General features: G+C 40.4%; 3 protein-coding genes across 3 annotated transcripts; 1 reads left to right on the top strand and 2 right to left on the bottom strand.

Annotated features, from left to right (window-relative positions):
* Positions 1-607: 607 nt before the first annotated feature.
* LOC134066016 (uncharacterized) lies at positions 608-3,894 on the top strand. Its single transcript, XM_062521180.1, has 2 exons — positions 608-629; positions 2,753-3,894. The coding sequence occupies exon 2, from the start codon at positions 2,758-2,760 to the stop codon at positions 3,703-3,705; it is 948 nt and encodes a 315-aa protein (XP_062377164.1). The 5' UTR covers positions 608-629; positions 2,753-2,757; the 3' UTR covers positions 3,706-3,894.
* Positions 3,895-3,931: 37 nt separating this feature from the next.
* On the bottom strand, positions 3,932-11,703 carry LOC134066008 (ribosomal protein S6 kinase beta-2-like). Its single transcript, XM_062521168.1, has 16 exons — positions 11,599-11,703; positions 10,679-10,733; positions 10,538-10,575; positions 10,326-10,440; positions 9,971-10,039; positions 9,717-9,864; positions 8,950-9,007; positions 8,539-8,639; positions 8,321-8,411; positions 7,351-7,441; positions 7,080-7,187; positions 5,882-5,944; positions 5,657-5,734; positions 5,383-5,490; positions 5,157-5,269; positions 3,932-4,829 (listed from the first exon to the last, which is right to left on the bottom strand). Exons 2-16 carry the CDS (start codon positions 10,730-10,732, stop codon positions 4,670-4,672), a joined length of 1,395 nt encoding a protein of 464 aa, XP_062377152.1. The 5' UTR covers position 10,733; positions 11,599-11,703; the 3' UTR covers positions 3,932-4,669.
* A 4,909-nt stretch (positions 11,704-16,612) lies between these two features.
* Positions 16,613-18,348, bottom strand: LOC134101415 (mediator of RNA polymerase II transcription subunit 31). Its single transcript, XM_062555074.1, has 2 exons — positions 18,044-18,348; positions 16,613-17,221 (listed from the first exon to the last, which is right to left on the bottom strand). Exons 1-2 carry the CDS (start codon positions 18,069-18,071, stop codon positions 16,830-16,832), a joined length of 420 nt encoding a protein of 139 aa, XP_062411058.1. The 5' UTR covers positions 18,072-18,348; the 3' UTR covers positions 16,613-16,829.
* Positions 18,349-18,979: the final 631 nt, after the last annotated feature.

The raw sequence follows: 18,979 nt of genomic DNA, 5'->3' as shown, positions 1-18,979 counted from the left end.
AGAGCTTCAATAAGGATCACAGCCACAGCACCACCACCTTTTTTTTGTCTCTGAGGTAATTGGTTCCTCTGGTAGTGTGCACTCTGACCTTCGTTGCTGACCACCACAGGCCATGTCTCTGTGGTGACTTTTTTTTTTTTTCATCTATATCAATATCCTGTAGCCTACCATAGCAGACTATGCGCTTGCACTTGAGGTTTTGCATTAATCGTCTGGTCATAGAGACAGTAGTAGTGATTAACCAGTAAAGAGATTGTGTGTTGAATCTGTACACAAAATACAACATGCAGAATATATACAGCAGAGAGAGATAAGCAGAGAGATTGGTGTATGTGGGTTGAGCATGGAAGACCGTAGTGAATCACATCTAGCAATACTCAAATTTACACTGTTTGCTTGCATTCTGTAATTAAGCCAGTATAGTCTCCTAAAAAATGCAGATGTAGACCCCCACAAGTACCTAAAATTAGCACTCAAATAAAGACTATAGTATTTAAAACATAATGTACATAATGTAACACCATGCAATGGTGGATGTGAATGATGGTAGGCGTCCCATGTGCACATTTCATTTCCTGTCTTGGTTTGCAGATGGAACAGCAAAGAAGCCACTTCCTGTGTTTGTGTAGGTGTGTTCACTTGTACTCAAAAAAGGCATGACTGGTTGGTGCTGTGACCTGTACATCTTTAGCCGTTATTCCTTCAATAGTTTCTGTGGTCTTCTGATTTGGAAGCTTGTTGTTTGCAGCCACAAGTTAAGTTAAAATTCTGAAGTCATAATTAATTTTATGATATTAATTCAATATTTTGAGGCTAATTAAATCTGGCCAATCCACTAACTTTTTGATGTGATCTGAAAAATTACTTCTCTAAAAACAAATGGTTCTCATTTATGGAGAATCACATTGGTTTCCCTCGGGGTTAGAAATGAAACCAGTAAGGGGTGATGATTTTTGCCCTCCCTTTATTCTGCTCTCAAACTGGTCTGCTAAAGCCACGCCTCAACTGTCCTGCCACTTAGCTCCATCCATTCTCTAAACCAGCTGATTTTAATTTCCCTATCACTTCTTCAGCTATAGATAAGCTAGTTTAGCTAGTTGGTGAAAATGTAAGTGCACTAAACACATCTTGTCCTTAGTGCACTAAACACATATCATCCTGGTCCAGAAAGGAGACTTTTCCAATGCTTGTTTTCTAGGCTACATCTAAAAAGAAGGCCTACACAACAGCAAGACAGCAATAAAACATTATAACATTATAATTTCTCATCAGTTATTATATCTATTTAAATGAAAAGTAAAGGGATGGCAATGTCATATTAGTGAGTCGGATTAATTGGAACGAGGTGTTTTGGAGGCCGTCATTGGCCGGGTTTCCCAGATTCGTTAAGAAGCTCTTAAGTGCTAAGAACTTCTTAGGAGTGCTCTAAGAACGTTCTAAAAACACTCCTAAAAGTTCTTATACTTAAGAGCTCCTTAATGTCATTTATGAAAAATCTGTTTAACACGCCAAGGTTTCTGTCAATATTCTGATTTCTTTGAGAAAATACACCTTAAACGGATTATTCCAGTAATCGTTTTTTAGTGTGCATGTAAATGCATCAAAAGTGTTGTTTGACGATATACTCCTTAACTATGGCCACTTAAGAGCAAACAAGTAAATCATGTACTGCTGTCATATACTGCTTTCTCACTTGAAACATCCTATTTTCAGGTCAGTTTGTTCCTTCCTGAGGATGGTTTGTAGTGCTAAGCTTAATCAATTGATCAAATCATAGATATTTCTTAGACATTGTTGAAGACAACTCGGTGTGAATACCAATATAGATACCAAATTAAACCTGCTGACGGGCCTGATCTGGCCCACAGGCCTTATGTTCAACACCCATACGTTAGACAATGGGCTCCTCATTTGTCCTTCCTCGGTCATCCGGCTCGTTCCCCCTGATCTACAAAGAACACTGACTATCCCATTGTTGCCGCCCCATCATTGTTTATCTAGATCAGTGGGAACGAGTCGGAGAATCCAAGATCTTAAATTTCCCCTTGGGGATCAATAAATTATCTATCTATCTATCTATCAGTAAAGTATCTATCTATTTATCTATCTATCAAGATCGAGGAGAGGTTGAGAAGGGGCCATTGAGTCAGCTGCAGACAGACCTACAGTAATTTCCCGCATATAAGCCGCAGGACAATGTTTTATGCAAGTTAAAAGAACCAAAACCATATTAACACCACATTAATTGTCTCCTGTATTAACCTCATAGCTAAAGAAATTTTGCTAAATCAATGTACTGTATAAGCCGTGGCTATCAGGAAATTATGGTAAGCCCTTATAGGCAGGTCCCCCCACTCAGCCTTCTTGGTAACACACTGTGGGCAGTTATCAGCTTTTCCTATTGAAGTGAATGAAGAGACGTACAGAAAGGGTGGGTCATGTGTGGACTAATGTCATATTGGTGTTACAAACTAACCCCATGCATGTCTATGGATGATTCTTTGAGTGCTGTGTCTCAGCATTAGAAAGTCTCTGCTTAAGCCCATCTGGAATGCAGCCCACGGCATGTTTCCTTATTGTGGTTTGCCCACCTGCCCACTTAGCTCTTAAGGAGAAGGTCAAGCTAACAAGGGAAGTCACTGCTGTCGACTTGTTTAACTGTCTAACTCCGCAATTTTATTACCACATAGTTTACGGTCTTTCCACATTTTCAGTAGTAGTTTTCCAACAAACTGTTTTTTTTCTCTTTCAGATATAATGAAGCCCATCATTTCTTTGATCTGGTTGAGTCTATTCGTCTTTCTGACTCTGCCTGCCTTCCAAGCTCAACCAGTCAAAACAACACAAGCTTCAGCCAGTTCAGAAAATAACACCAATGCAACTACTAACGAATTATCCTCCACTAGCAACAGCGCGTCACAGGCACCTCTGAAAAAGAACTCCAATGACACGGCCCGAGAATCCAACTCTTCTACAGTGACAACCTTCACAGCCCAGGTGGCTTCAACAACAAAAAACATTCCCACGATCAAAGAAACGACAGATTCTCAAAGCACACACACGAAGCTCACTACTACTACCATAGCACCTCCTATTAACCCAGAGGCTAGTACTGCCACCATAGCACCTCCTATTAACCCAAAGGCTAGTACTGCCACCCCAGGAAGAGGGGGAGCTGGCAAGGCTGTGGTGGTGGTAGTTATTGTGCTAGTGCTCTTGGTGGTCTTTGTGTTCGTCTTCAGATGGACGACCCAGCAGGAGGGCAGAGCAGGGAATGCCGCCCGTCACTGCTCCACCGGCCTGCAGGGGCAACTGAGGAGAGTCGTCACGGCGATTGAAGGATGTCTAGGCGTAAATCTGTGGCCTCAGAAACGGATGGAGAATGAGGAGGAGGGAGAGGAAGAGGAGATGAATGAGAACAACGAAGCAGCAGGAGGCAGGAAGGTACAGAGGGGCAGCCAGGAAGATGATGAGGAGGAAGAGGAAGGGGACCAGAGAGAGGAGGGTGGCGACTCTTCTGATGACTACTCAAGTCTGGAAGGCATGGATCTCCGGGAACGAGCCAGACAGAAGCAGGAGGAAGACGGGAACAGTGAGAAGGAGAGGGAGAGAAAGACAGAAAAAGCAGATGAGGAGCTGACGTCAGTCACCCTGGATGATGAACACAAGGAAGGGGATGGGGGGATTGACGTGACCGAACTGTGAAGTAACTGGTGACAGGATGGGAGGAATATTTAGCATTTGTGCATTTTGAAAAAGTTTTTAAAAAAATTTCCCATTTTCACAAATGTTTTACATTTGGAATATTGTTGTCAACTGAGATCTATGTATTTTAACCCTGATGTTTACAAACATTTGTTTCAATTAATAAAGTGATAATTACATTGACGTTTACTACGAATGTACAACCATGACTTCTTGACAGCCTTAATATGATCATCTTATCCGTTTTATTTATTAACATGTCACACCTCAAAGCCCTTTTCAGATAAATTAGTGATACATGAAAGTAATTGATTTGATACTGAAAACAAAGAGAGTAAAATGTCTTAAAACACTCTCCACCCAAGAAATCCCATGTAGTTCAGTTAATAAATTCACAATAATACTTTTAAATTAAATAATATACTGTAAGGATAGAACCTCTATGACTACACCATGTACAACAGCATATGATACTGCATTCCCCACCTTCTCATTCCAAAATCTCACAGCGAAATAATAGAATGTCCACTGGGTTCAGATTCCGACCTAATGAAAGGCATCACATACACACGAATCTGATAGCATCACAGTGGTAGTAGCAGCATGGACCAGTAGTTTTCCAGAATGAAAATGTCTTTAAACACAACCTTAATTTCAGCCGTGGTCATCTGTTTAGTGAAATGTTCATTCAGACAGATTGTTTTTCATTTAGGTAATGGATACTATGAAATTGTGTGCAGAACCATGATAAGTCACAGGCACAAATCAGCACTACCTTAGGAGACATTCATGAAATGGTAGTCACATCGGTGACAGTGTCAAAACGCTTTGGCAGTAAGAAATTGGTTCTTGACCCTTGACCCTTGAGGGTGGAAAGGAAGCGGATTGCGATGCAGAAACCAGCACAAGAGAGGAAACGCGGCCCCTGAGATGAGTCCCTGGTCATGAGGAGTGATTGGCGGCTTCATCTCCTATGGCCCTTCTTCTTGTTGCGACCAGGCGTCCTGATTGGCTGAGTGGCACAGTTGTCTGTGGGCAAGGGTGGAGGCGGGCTCTGAACGGGAGACTCCGACTCTCCGTCCAAGCTGGTCTTGAAGGGCTCAGTTAGGGAGAACTTCAGGGGACTGAAGAGCAAGAGGGGAGAAAAGAAAGACATGACTTCCAGACTCCTTGGGAGCATACCCACATCCTGTGTCTGACGGTGCCCGAGTAAGACCATTACTAGCCTATCCATCTGACACAATGGGTTGTGTTCAATGATTAATTGTCTGTGATTGATACTGTTTGGTATTTACCCAGTGGCAAAAGTAAGCAACAACACACCTGACATCATGTCAAGCAGTGTATTCATATATCGAGCATGTCATGTTGCAAAATTTAAAACCTGGGTGTTTCTGAGCCTACACCACTGCGAGGATAGTTGGATATACAGTACAGAAGACACTTCTTACCTAATAGGGGTGTGAGGGCTGCTGGTGTGGCGGCGTGCAGGACGGGCTCGGGGCTCAAAAGAGAAGCCCTCCTTCAAGCTCTCCAGCACAGAGGGGGCCACATAGGTAAAGCCCTGACAGAGACAACAGAGTTCACGGCAATCCCAAAAAGCAATGTGAACAAGCTAAATGAATGTCAAGACAGTGTGTTTGTGTGTGTGTGTGTGTGCATATGAGGGAGACTTACAGAAAAAGCATGATCTGCACTGCCACTCAGAGTGGTGTCATCAGGGCTGTCCACTGGAGTTTGGCGGGTGAAGCGACTGTCAAACTGGCTCACGTCCTCGTCTGATTGCTTAAAAGAGAATGAACGGGAGGGGAACCAAAAGCAAGAGCCACAGGAAGGATTGAAAAAAAGGAGACAGATGAAAATGAATATGAAACAAAAAACAGACAAGGGATTGCTTTTAAAAGACAGCCCAAGTTCTCTGCAGAGGAACAGCTCGTGAGTGGCGCTCTACCAGGGTTGGCTTGTAGGGTGGCTCTAGGCGCTTGTTCAATAGATCGTCCCAGTTGACATGCCGGAAGAAAGGATGCTTCTGTAAAAGTCACAAAAATAAAACACTTATACATGATGCATACATAGATAGTTTACCCATGTCCTACAAGCATTCAAGCTATTCTCACACATCTGTTACAATAGCATCCTGCAGAGAGGTAACATGATGATGGGTGTACTTGTTCACCTTAATATCTTCACAGTCAGCCTTGCTTGAGCCTAGCCTCTGAGATGGGCTCTTTTTCAGCAGCTATAGAGAGTGAGGTATAGAAAGATAAAGGGAGGGAGGGTTGAAAAGGAGAGATAAGATAAGAAGCATAGGAGGGCAAAGGGAGAGCTGAAGATGAAACAAACCAAGCTAATGTAGCAGTGTACTGTATATTAGGGTTGAGTTGCACCACATTTTAGAAAAAGGCAATATGCTCAAAATGACACTGACAAAACTAGGCCTGCAACAATTGGCAATTTAGGCAGTGCCCTGTTCAATGACAAATAAAAGTCTTGAATCTTGAATTGATTGATTAGCAGTCAACTAGTAAATTAATCGCCAACCATTTCAGTTTTTGATTAAAAAAGTAAATGCCCTATAATAACAGTAAACTCAATATCTTTGGTGTAAGGACAACACAAGGCGTTCGAGGGTGTATCCAGTTAATCAAGTCATCATGAAAATAATCAATTTTGAGATTAATTGATTGTCTAGGGCTGTACAGGTCTTATTTTGTACCCACAAGTTCACATCCATATGTTCACAACATTCCATCTTTCTTTCTTCATTGAAAATAAAAACAGCATAGGTTATTTGGTGTAGCATGAATGCAAATCCTAATGTCATGTGAACTCCTTACAGAAATTTCAGGTCTCTGGTGAACAGTTCTTGCAATGTTGCAGCAAATTTGCAGCAATGTCTTACGCAAATTCGGTTTGTCACTAAAAGTTCACTTGTGACATTATTTGATAAGTGTGATGACAAATCACTGGCGAACACATTTGCCACTAGTGGTAAACTTCTCATCGTTGTCAGAACTTTGCTGGAAGTTTGCCTCTAGATGCCAACATGGCTGATAAGTTTGCTGCAAAATAGCTAAAAGTGCTTAAACCATAAAAAAATACATACTACAATATAAAGTAAACAACAAATAATATCATTCTAAATGTATTAAACTTAAAACTATGAAAATAAGAAGGCTGTTATTTCGTGGTGCAATTACTGTATATACAAAGTTATGGTTCATTGCCCAGTTTGTTAGGCTTTGTCCTGTTTTTTCTTTTGTTTTGCGCAGGAAATGGATTTTGTACCAGAAAGTATGCAAAACCACACAGGGGCATTACACAGTGGGCAAAACCCAAGTTCAAAGGTAAAACTGAGAGGTGAGAAACAGCACCTTTTTGACCATGTCACGTGCATCTGGAGTGAGGTAGGGTGGCAGATTCAGCTTGCACTTGAGAATCTTGTCAATGGTCCTCTTCCTGTTCTCTCCAGTAAAAGGAGGCTAGGAGACCAAGAGAAAACACATCATTATACCCGACATCATGACTTTCCAGGGCTAAATAATACAGTACAACACACAGGGTCAGTGAGACATTTCTCAAGATGGAATTATGACTCCTATTTTCTCAACAATCGATTACTCTCAAACTTCTTTCCTTACTCACCGAGCCAGTCATCATGTCATACATAAGGGCTCCAAGACTCCACCAGTCCACTGCTCTGTTGTGTCCTGTGCGTGTGAGTATCTCTGGAGCCCTGGCAGACAGACAGACAGACAGGCAGGTAGGCAGACACTTCAGCTCACAAGTCTTACAAATGGGTCATGATCAGTAACAACAGTAGCATACAGTATATATATTTTGATCAGATGACACTGTATCAAATTCATTAACATTGATCAGCATTATAGATAAAGCAGCACCATTATGGCAATGCATGAAGCAATGCTAAAGTTCCAAATAAGTTGTGACAAGTCAATGAAATGATAGGCTATCTGTGATAATCATGAGTGATCGCTCTTGCTGACATCTTACTAGACTGGGTAGGTGGATGGAGTTAGGTTGTTGAGCTTCATCGATTGCCGTGTTGCTCGCAAAGTGCTGGCATGGTTGTAGCTAAGGCTACAACAGCTCTGTTATTCAACTGAATTCAATCAAAATACAAATTTCCATTCATCACTATGGGCAGGATCACTTGCTTGAAACTAGTAGGCAAGCCATGAACCATATGACCGTAAATTAGAGTTCTATTGGCACAGCTCTCTCTCTGACACTTCCACTAACTGGAGCAGTAGTTTACCCTCACTTTTTGTAACTATGTAATCTAAAATAGGACGTCAATGATCAATAGTGGAAACATTTTTTATTGTTATCATGTTTCCAACTAGATCACCAAGGCCTATAAACAGTATCACAATAAACAAGTTGTCTTGAAACATATTAGATCATAATGCCATGGCAAAAAGACCCTGATATGAATACGATTACCAGCAGTGTGTGTATGCGTGTGTGTATGCGCGCGTGTGTGTGTGTGCGTGTGTGTGTGTGTGTGTGTGTGTGTGTGTGTGTGTGTGTGTGTGTGTGTGTGTGTGTGTGTGTGTGTATGTGTGTGTGAACTGTGTAAAGCTGAACTCACATGTACTCTATGGTCCCACAGAAGGTGTGCGTGACTGTCCCGTCATGAATGGACTCCTTGCACAAGCCAAAATCAGTGAGTTTAATGTGTCCTAAAGTCAGAAGGAAAGCCATGTGAAAGGTAGGACATGTACAAGCGGTAAACAATAGAGGACCCCAAAGCCAAGGATCCTTGTCATGCTTCATGGCATGATCATATGGACATCCTCACACACACACCTTGATGGTTCAGCATGATGTTTTCCGGTTTCAGGTCTCTGTATATGATACCATTAGAGTGGAGGTGGCCAAGAGCCAACGTTATTTCTCCCAGATAAAAACTATTGGGGGAACAGAGCGAGGCAAGTGGTAGATAGGATTAAAATAAAAATGTACATACGTATACACATTTTAAAAATAAAACATACACAACAATTAAATACACTGTTCAATTCTGGTCATGCTAAATCAGTTTATGTCTTATATCTAAATGAGAATTAAATTTGAGTGTTGAATTTGAGGGAAAGAGAGAGAGAGAGAGAGAGAGATTTGTTTCTATATGCACACAGTAAGCATTTTTCATCTACTTCTTGCAGGTGCCATTCCACCAAATCTCATACATTTTATTGAGGTGTGAGGCCCTTTACTCACCAAGCTGTGTCTTCCATGAAAATTCCCTCTTTCTCCAACTGCATGAATAGCTCTCCCCCTAAAACAAAACATGGAGACAGAGCTGAAATCAAAAGGCTTTTCCATTACTGATACAACAGAAAGAAAATGTATAAGGTTGATTATGCATTTCACACATGGATAAAGACAGTGTAGTGGTAGCACAACTTCAGGTAATGTTCATACTAGTTTGGTCATTCCATGAATAAGTTATAGCCTTGACACTGACACGAAATAAACATAACATTCTCACATACCACTGTTTAATTCCAGACGGGCTTTGTCCCTTTGCACTAGGCTGTCTGAGTAGAGCACGCAGAGTTACACTTCAGTGCAGAGTTCACATAATGACGACCGGCATGTGGAAGGCAGGCCAAATGCCAGTCCTTACCAGGGGTTTCCCTCCATTCCACCCTCTTTATAACTACTTCTACCAAGTTCATGTCTGCATTGCTGTTTCCATTCCCGACCTCCCTTGCTCTTTTTGTATGTGGCCCCGCTTACATGGACAGGTTTTTTTTTTTTTTTTTCATTCCAATTAAACTATTTTTAATTAAAATGTTGTGTCATCTATTTACATTGGATACTGGAGAAGCTACAGCAGGCAACCTGATTGACTGCGCTGTTCAATCGGAATGAGAACAGAGTACACCACCTCTTTTAATTGTAAATTCTAATTAATGCCATTTTTTTATTATTCTTATCAGATTTAAAGTGTCCATGTAAACCAACTCCGTCTCATCACTCACCACTGAGACATTCCAGAATGAGGTAAAGTTTCCCTCCTGTTTGAAAAGCATACCACAGCTCCACTATAAATGGGTGCCTCACTGTCTCCAGAATCTCACGTTCTGCACGAGTGTGTGCGGTGTCTTTTGCGTTGCATACAATCTTGGCCTGAAAGGCATAGATTATTGAAGAAAGGAGAAAAGGAAAATGAGAAATATGAACCACAGTTAAGATATCTAAATTTGCCACATTCTATGGACAGAAGTACATCTACCTTCTTTAAGACTTTCATGGCAAATATTTTGCCTGTCTGGGTTCCCTGGACCTTCCTCACTTGGAAGACCTGTCCAATACAATAATCATAATAAAAAAAAGTCCTTAGTGCATGCTCCATGCTGAAGAAATGTCACTATACAGAACACTTACTCTGACATTTCCAGTGAGTTTGCCATAAATCAACAGGATTAATCTCTCCAAACAACTCTGACACACTCATGATTTTCACAACATGTCAACAAGGCTTGCTATTGTTAATGATATTTGACATGTAAAATAAACTTGCCTTGAGCCAAAGGGGGTCGTTATTGTTGACGTGCAATGAAATACAGAAAGTAAAAGGATAGGCGTACCTTCCCATACCCTCCTTTTCCAAGAACCGTGAGTAGCTCGAAACAGTCTGGGCCAACCCTCTCGCTATCTCGGTTCACGCTGGCACTTGTCAGTTCCACCTCCTCTGTTTGAACCCTTGGGGTTGGAGATTAAAATTCAACATGTTTGTTATTTCATATTTCCATTTAATTAAGTAAAACTAAGCTAAGTTAACAAATCAAATAATACCTACGGCTCGATTTCTGTGACGGTGAAATCACAAACTTCGTCCTACAGAACATTTGAGTAAAGGGGAACAAGCAGTCAGTGACTAACGCAGATGCACAACCTGCATGTTTAGTTCAATGATTTCAGTAACTTCAGGTGCATTTACCTCAACATCACTGGCGTCCTCAGACTCCAGGTCAATGGCGAACATTCCAGCCATCCTGAAACAATCAAGTATTCCCGACAGCTTTAATGGCCTGTTCTTGAATGTTGTTATTAGCCAACATAAGGTACTTGGAGGACCACATGCTAACTTATGCTACGGATTAGCTAATGCCTAAATGGCCAAAAAAAGGTCGGGCAACCAAACGTTCACAGTGGCCTAACATTAACGTTACTATATGCCAAGCAAACCTGCGAACTAGTGGATTATAAACCACCAATGGGAAGAGAAAATGATCTATCTAAATCTATATTAGGCTATTCTGAGCCTTCTGAACGAACACACGTGTAATGTAAATGATAACGTAACGTCAACGTTATCGTAACAAAGTCAAATATATCCTAACATAATGCCTGATTTAGAAATCAGAAGGTCGCCATTTGCAAACAACACGTGCCATTAATTGAGACAAACAGGCATAAAGTCGGCTAGTTAGGAAATTAGCCCGTGGATAAGGCCAGCAAGTGAAGTGTTCATGAAAACATTGATGTTACACTCAAGCTTCAACTAACGTCAACAGTTTAAAGCTAACGTTACGCTATAACGTTAATACATGGCGTAAGAACATTTCCCCCTCCATTCTACCATCGGCAAGCAGTTCCCTTTGACAACTCCTGCAAATGAACATTGACGTTATCTGGAAATTAAGGACATAACGTTGTCACTACTACTGACAACCAGAATTGCTTCATTTGATTTGACAGATTCTGGGTAAGCTAAATGCTACAGTAGCTTGTTAACCAGCTAGGTAATACTATTTCGGCACAATGCTCGCCTGCATCTGCCTCTTGAAATGACTTTTAGCTTCTGTTCTTTACCAACTGGTTGCCTTTCCGAAACGGTTAAGGTAACAGCGCACTTACTGTTAAATTTATTCAGAAATAGTCCGGTCTGCTCAGGAGTTCAGGGGAACTTCAGCACTAACTCACTGAAGTGTACGTCATCAATATGTGTACGTCATCAACAAGCCACCGGTGTCAGACGTCTCTAACAACAGGGTCGGTTTTGGAGAAAGGTTTATTGAACTTTGAACTCAACAGCCAGGCAAATTATAACACATCTGTATTTCTGAATCAACATGTTGATTTGCTGGAATTTTGATTGGCTCAGTTCGAGCCAAACTTGTTTCCAGTCCAGTTTAGAGCCAGGCCTGTAGGCTATCACGAATCCCTGCATCTAGAATGGCCTAGCCTACCCTAGCCTGGCTATCACCAGACTAAGATCAAGATTGAACATTAGTCTGGGGAATCTGTGCTGTATTTCTACTGCACAAGAGGCATGATCAATGGGCATAGTTCAAATGGCTCTGTACACATTTGGATAGTCCTTCAACCAATCAGACCAACGATCCGGTGGTGGATAAGCTAGATTGGTTCCAGCAAATGTGGACAGGAAGCAGGAGAGGTAAATGTGAAGGTTTCCAGCCTGAGCAGGGTGCAGGGTGAAATCCAATCGCCGGGAGATCGGGCTGGGTTTACGCAGTCTAGACCTAGCTTGAGTTTTGACTAGAAAAATGGTGTATTCTGAATGGTGTTCTCTCAGTCAAATAACATTATGGGCCCTATCCTACACCCTACACAATGTGGCGCACATGCGTTCAACATTTTCCTCAGTGAAAACATAATTTACGTCACTTCATGTGGGGATAAGAGGTCGGAAACTGGGGAGAGATTGTGCTAACTGAGATGCCCAGTTGGGGGCTTGTCATGACTTGTCATCACATTTTAATTCATTTGTAGTCCTTATGGACTTTCATGTTCAACAATTTTAATGTAAACTTGGGAATTTTCCATTTTTGTCACTTGAAAGCTGAATATCAGTCTTTCACAAGTGTCTTACGTCATACTTTTAAGCAAATACAGTTGTTATTTAAGATTAGATAGATACTGTAGATAGATAGATAGATACTTTATTGATCCCCAAGGGGAAATTCAAGCCATGGTTTAGGATTAGTGAGCGTGTGTTTTAATCCTTGTTGTGGCATCCATGATTTTCTAATTCAAATAATTGGCGAGTGCAGAATGCACAAACAGGTTTCAGTAAAGCAAGGTTTAGTGGAATGTGTTCCATTCACGGTGCATACAAGTAGATTCCTTCAAATGCCCTGACTGGAAAAATACCATAAGTTGCGCTACTTGCTGTTAAAAGGAATGACATATGTCACTCTCATTGGTTTGAAGGATGTTACGTCCAAAACACATCCATGACTGATTAAGAGACCAAAGAAAATGCACCCCACGTTTGATAACAAACCCTGAATGTGTTACACGAGTCACACGACCAAGTATGGTGGGACAAAATAAAACGTGGTGCATTTCTAAGCAGGTAAGAGGGAGAACTATATTGTGTGGCGCAGTAATATCCTCACTCTTCCACTTTCAGTTTCACTTTGGAGTGAGGATTACTGCGCATACTGAGTCTAAGTGCTCCCATTGTTATTCCGCCACACAATAGTTCTCCCTCTTACCTGCTTAGAAATGCACCACATTTTATTTTGTCTAACCATACTTGGTCGTGTGACTACTCGTGTAACTGTAGTAGGGAAAACATGGAGGTGTTCGATCGCTTCTAACTTCATCTCTGTTTGGATCCTAATGAATGAACTGGGCTCGCTAAATGCTATCAAAGTAGTGCCGCGCACCAGAGCCAGTGAGTGCACGCATTGAAACGTGAGAGGTATGTATCAACTCGTCTTAGTTAAGGGAATAACATAGTTTAATATGAAAAAACGGTGAAGTGTTCCTTTAAGATCCCTCTTGAAAGATCCCAAACTATTGCAGGAACGGAAAGTACTGGGCAACTCATTCCACCGACATGGAACCACTGATGAAAAGAGTCCAGTTGAACTTGACCTATAGGTTTATAGCTGGTCGACACAACAGACCCTCATCAGAAGGCCATATGGGTTAGGTTAGTCATCCCTGATTAGGCCCCCTCAGTCAAAAAAATTACAATCACAGATTACATTATGTGCGATAACACTTTGTAATTGCCATCGTTTTCACAGCAAGATTGTGTTGTCTGATGGGTGCTCATATTGGAGAGCAATTGCAAAAGGTACACCTCCTTTAGAACTTGACGTCAGGGTCCCTGAGTGGGAGTGAGACTGTTGACAAGATGCCTTGAATCTGTTGGTTATGCCATATTTGTTGGACTCATCTGTCCATCTCTTTCCACAAAACTGAGAAATCATAATTTAAGGAGTTCTTTTAAAAAAATGAAAGTAGGCTATAGGCTTAAAGCTTATGAAAGCTTTTAATAATACCAGAGAGAAAGTTTGGGTTCCGCAAAATGCCTATTTCCTGTTTGTAACTTTACCAGCAGCATGGTCAAGGTCTCTCAAAACTTGACTCTCCGAGCTGAAACCACAAACCTCTTTCATTTCACTGGAACAGACACAGTCTCAGAATGGCATATATGTACATAATTATTTTAGGTAAGTTTGATTTATGTTCTAAATAATGTTTTTTTATTTATTTATTTAATTGGTTGTTTAATTTTAGCTTAGTTAGTTCTGTGTCTTTATTCATAATTTATAAGATAAATAATAGACACCTCCATTATTTTATACCTATACACACACAGACACACACACACACACACACCCACATACTATATATAAAAAACATATATATTCACAGGCTACTGGATGATGTTGAGGCGACTGGAGGCCTTCGAGTTGAGGAAGGTTGATCTGGGAGACACAATTGAAATTGAGTGCAATGTTTCCTTCCATCATGACATCACTTGGTTGAAGCTGAACGATGGACAACCACCTATTGTGTTGATGGTTACTACTTTAGTCACAGACGGAGAGATAACTGTCGTTTATCGAGACAAACATCATCTGAGCAGTACTGCCCGTGTTAAGGGAAGAATTGTGGCAATGACAATCAAAAATATTCAAATCAATGACCTGGGTCTATACTACTGTACAAGGGTAAAGGACAAACTGTTGACGTTTGGGGCAGGAGTACATCTATATGGTAAGAATGCTTTTAACAACAGTGTGTGGTGGGATGTGGGGGTGTTGGGGGTGAAAAGAGCTTTTACTACCTCAGGATACCCATCTATGACTTGTCTTACAGCTTCTGGAAATGAAAACTCGAGTCAAAGTTATAACAGATCAATATGCTCTGTACATTGTGAACAAGGTAAGTCGTTCTCAACAGACCTGCAGACACTCCTAATTAAACATCTCAATAGGAAGATGATGTCAGTAATAAAGTAGATGTACACTTGCTATAATGTTTAAAATATAAAGTATCTGGTGCAGTTGAATAGCATTTAGAGTTAAATGTCTTTTAAACACAAAAGTGATTCCATTTTTATTTGTTAGGACCTGTACTGCCCTCCACTGGTGCTCATCTCTCTCCCTTTGGCTTGGTCTATATGGCTGTGTCGGTCTGTGGGCTGCTTGCAATGATTGGAGCAGTAATTGTTGTTCACCTCCAAACCAAGAAAGAGAGAGTTCACTGAAAAGAACGGTTCCATAACAAACATAATTTACTCAAAGTGGCAATAACATACTATATTTATTATAATTTCGTGCTATCACCTGTACTGCTGAAGCAATCATTTCTAAAACCTATAATATTTGATCCATATTACAACATATATGTTGTAATTTTATACTAAGCCATATCACATATGATGTAATTATATGCCATATAGTTTTGTATATGGTTTTACTTGTACATACATCTAAACAAATCAATAATAAATATAATTATGTCAATATCTCATTATTACATATCCCAAAGAAATCTGCTTGTAAAGTCTTTGTGGAATGAAACAGTTCAAGGCACAATCTACAGTCTACTATTGTTTTTCATGGCCTTTTCATTTGTGTGTCTGTGTGTGTTAAATATTGAGGTGTTTGGCTCTGTAAGAGACAAGCATAGTGGCATGGACAGGGCCATAAACAATAACAGCCTGTGAGCAGATTATAGCACTGAAGGGAGGAATATATTGTGATTGATTGTTGAGCTCAAATATCAAGAACATTTTGCCAGATGATAGATAACCAACAATGATATAGATGCGATATAGATAGATAGATAACCAACAATGATATAGATGCGATATGAACATTTGTTCGCAAAATGGGAAACCCCTAGCCTGGGAACACCCAGACTTCCAATTGTACAATTGGGAGTGTGTCTAGAAAAAATTGACTTATGACAACTGTGAAATGAAACTTAAATTGGTACATTAAACTCTTACCAAATTGTTTCAAAAGTGTAGCAATATTGAAAACAAAGGTTGCTAACTCAGTTCCAGAGAATTACAAGTCCATGATGGATTAACGACTGTATTTGCATGCCTGTGTTTTAAGGCCTCTCCCTAAAGTTTTTAGGGGCTAGAAAATGTAGGCCCTGTGACAATCACAATACTTGGAGAAATGTATTTGGGCAGACACAATGAAACGGAACTTTTTTTGCTTTGTATGTCTGTAAAGGGCACTGAGCAAGGAACAAGACATCTGAAGACTAGAAGGCATTTCATAGTTAAACATACTGTACAGTGTCAGAAAGCTTTCTCAAGCACAGGTCATACGCCTTCCAAAAGGACACTAACCCAAAACACTGCTAAAGGCTCCAAAGAAAGAATAAGGGAAAAAAAAAAACAGTGAAATATTTCTAAGTGACCCTGATCTGAATCACACCTCTATGGAAACTTCCCTACATTTCTAAAGAAGAGATCAGAAGTACATGGGGAATAGTTCCTCAACCAATGGCAGCCTGAATCCAACAGAGGATATCTCACATCCCTTTTCAGAGACAAAAGCTAATCAAAGAAGAACACAAAAACAAAATACATGTAAACACTGATTTACAGTACCATTCCCAAAGACACAACAGCATTGTCTTGTTCAGTTCTAGCTTCAGTTTAATCAAGTTTCATCATTAGTTTTGTACAGGTACAGAGATCAGAAATCCAAAGGGCATTAGCCTATGTCAATGTAACACAATGTAATAACATATAAATGGTCATGACACAGTTACACACATCTTTTGCAACAGCTCTAGTGATCAATGACTCCGGGTCAACTACAGTCACTTTGTCTTGGGTCTCCTGGTCTGTCTGACCTTCATTTAGAGGTAGTATTTCCATGTGGAGGCTGCTGCTGTGGTTGCTGCTGCTGCTGCTGTTCAGCCAGTGCCTGCTGGAGACGAGTCCGCTTGCGGGAGTAATGCTGCCAGTGCAGGAGCTGCTGCTCATCGATGAATTTGGCACACTGTGCGTTCACCAGCTCCTTACGGAAGTGTTCATACTGCAGTAGTTCCAACATGTGTAGGCTGTGAGGGTACTTGAGAAATTTGGCATACTCTGGCTCTTTCCAGTAAAGCAAGTACTTCAAGTAATTCACAAACACCTTCTCGCGCAGATATCCCCTTTGAGCAAGAAAGTTCAAGTAATTGGGGTTGGCCAGACACTGAACAAATTCTAACTCTGATTGAAACCGGTTCCTCGCTTGTTCGTCTGTGGAATAAAGTCACACATCTCACATGAATAATTACTGTAAGGATAAATCAACAACAATTTATTTTGTGTATGAATGAGCTTTTCAGGTTTGTGATGTAGCCTACACAGAGGATCAGATTTTCTTTCAAGATCTTTTTTTCTAAGTCAAATATTCCCAGGAGAATATATATAAACCAGAGACACTTAAAAACTCAAGTCACTCATAGGCTATATACCAGTGGTGTAGTCTGTAGTGTAGCGTAGCCTACATGTTACGCAGGACTCGTCGTTTACTCACTGAACAACCATCACCGTCTCAGTAGTAGGCAAGGATGGGTATTAACATGTCGGGTGTGTATCTACCCACTACAGCTAACTACTACATCACAGTATATCCCCTACTACAGTTAACTAGCTACACCACTGGGCTGAACAAATGTTCTGCCCAAACCTAAATTGTAGCCATAGGCTACTCTTACATATCCTCGGACCACTTTTAGCTTGTCTAGACTATCGGTGAACAAGGACAGTTTTGTTGGATGGCGTGACGCCAGTAACGTTACTTCAGGGCCACCGTAGAAAACCGGGTGGCTAATGGTAAAGTTACATTTTCATCACGTTTTTGGATGAAATGTTTATAGCAATCAAAGATCTTTGCCGGTAGTTTCTTCTCAAATGTAATCTGACACACAACAGAGTAGGCTAAGCTAGGTTGGTTGCTAGCTCGCTGATGTAGCTGAAAGCATAACATTTAGGCCTGGGTTGTACTGTAACATTAGTCTACAGTGCTTGAATGGTTGCAAGACAATATGAAATAAGCCCAACGTTAGCTTAACTTACCTGTTTCCATAATGTTCAACATTAACATTAGATCCACGTGACGCAAAGAAATGTCTTAACTGAACGTTACGCTACACATCCATATTCAGAGTTAGGCAATTTTCATTGCTGCTTCGATCTAGAACGCTAAATAGTGATCATAACCATAGATATATAAAGCTTTATATATCTATGATCATAACTATCAAAGATGTCTTCAGCTAACCCTCATTAGACTAGTGAAAAGCAAACTGCAGAGAGCTTTAAAGCGGCGTAATCACAGAGTAATCAGACAGTACAAAAATCGGGGAGGAAGGATCTTTGATATGGCAGTGATGACTTCTTCTTTCGGTTTTTAAGGCGGTTGGCAACTAACTTTATTGGTGTATTACCGCCACCAACTGGACTGGGGTGTGTTCAAACAAACACATAAACCGAAACAAACAACCCCCCCAACAAATAGATAAACAAAATAAACCAATACATAATCAAAATTATATAATCATAATAACATTAATGATAAAATAACTACATTTTATGAATTAGTCCTGGCTGTATTCCTCAGGAAGCTTATTACAACAGATATCACCTGAGCTTCTTTGTAAAATGTCCTCCATGTTTAACCTTTCTTTTTCTTTCTTTATTACAATTGAGTTTAGTCTTCGTCTTTCCTCCTGATACTTAGGACAGTGTAGAAACACATGCTCGATGGACTCTGGATCACAGAATTCACATTTGCCATCAGCATGCTTTTTCAAAAAAAATATTCAATCATGTGTCGATGCTTCATTCTTGAAAATAAATTATCCTCCTAATTGCTCCTATTTTGTATTTCTGCTCTTTCCCACCTTGTTTCCCACCATTAAATACCTCTCTGCACCCTAGTTGTCCATGTCATTTTATTGCTTTTTTCCCTAGCAACCCCAAATAAAATCTTTTGAAAATAAAATCTTTAAT

This window comes from Sardina pilchardus, chromosome 2, assembly GCF_963854185.1.
Source record: "Sardina pilchardus chromosome 2, fSarPil1.1, whole genome shotgun sequence".
NCBI lineage: Eukaryota > Metazoa > Chordata > Actinopteri > Clupeiformes > Clupeidae > Sardina > Sardina pilchardus.
The sequence above is the reverse complement of the archived record's forward strand: the minus strand, read 5'-3'. Positions and strand labels throughout refer to the sequence as shown.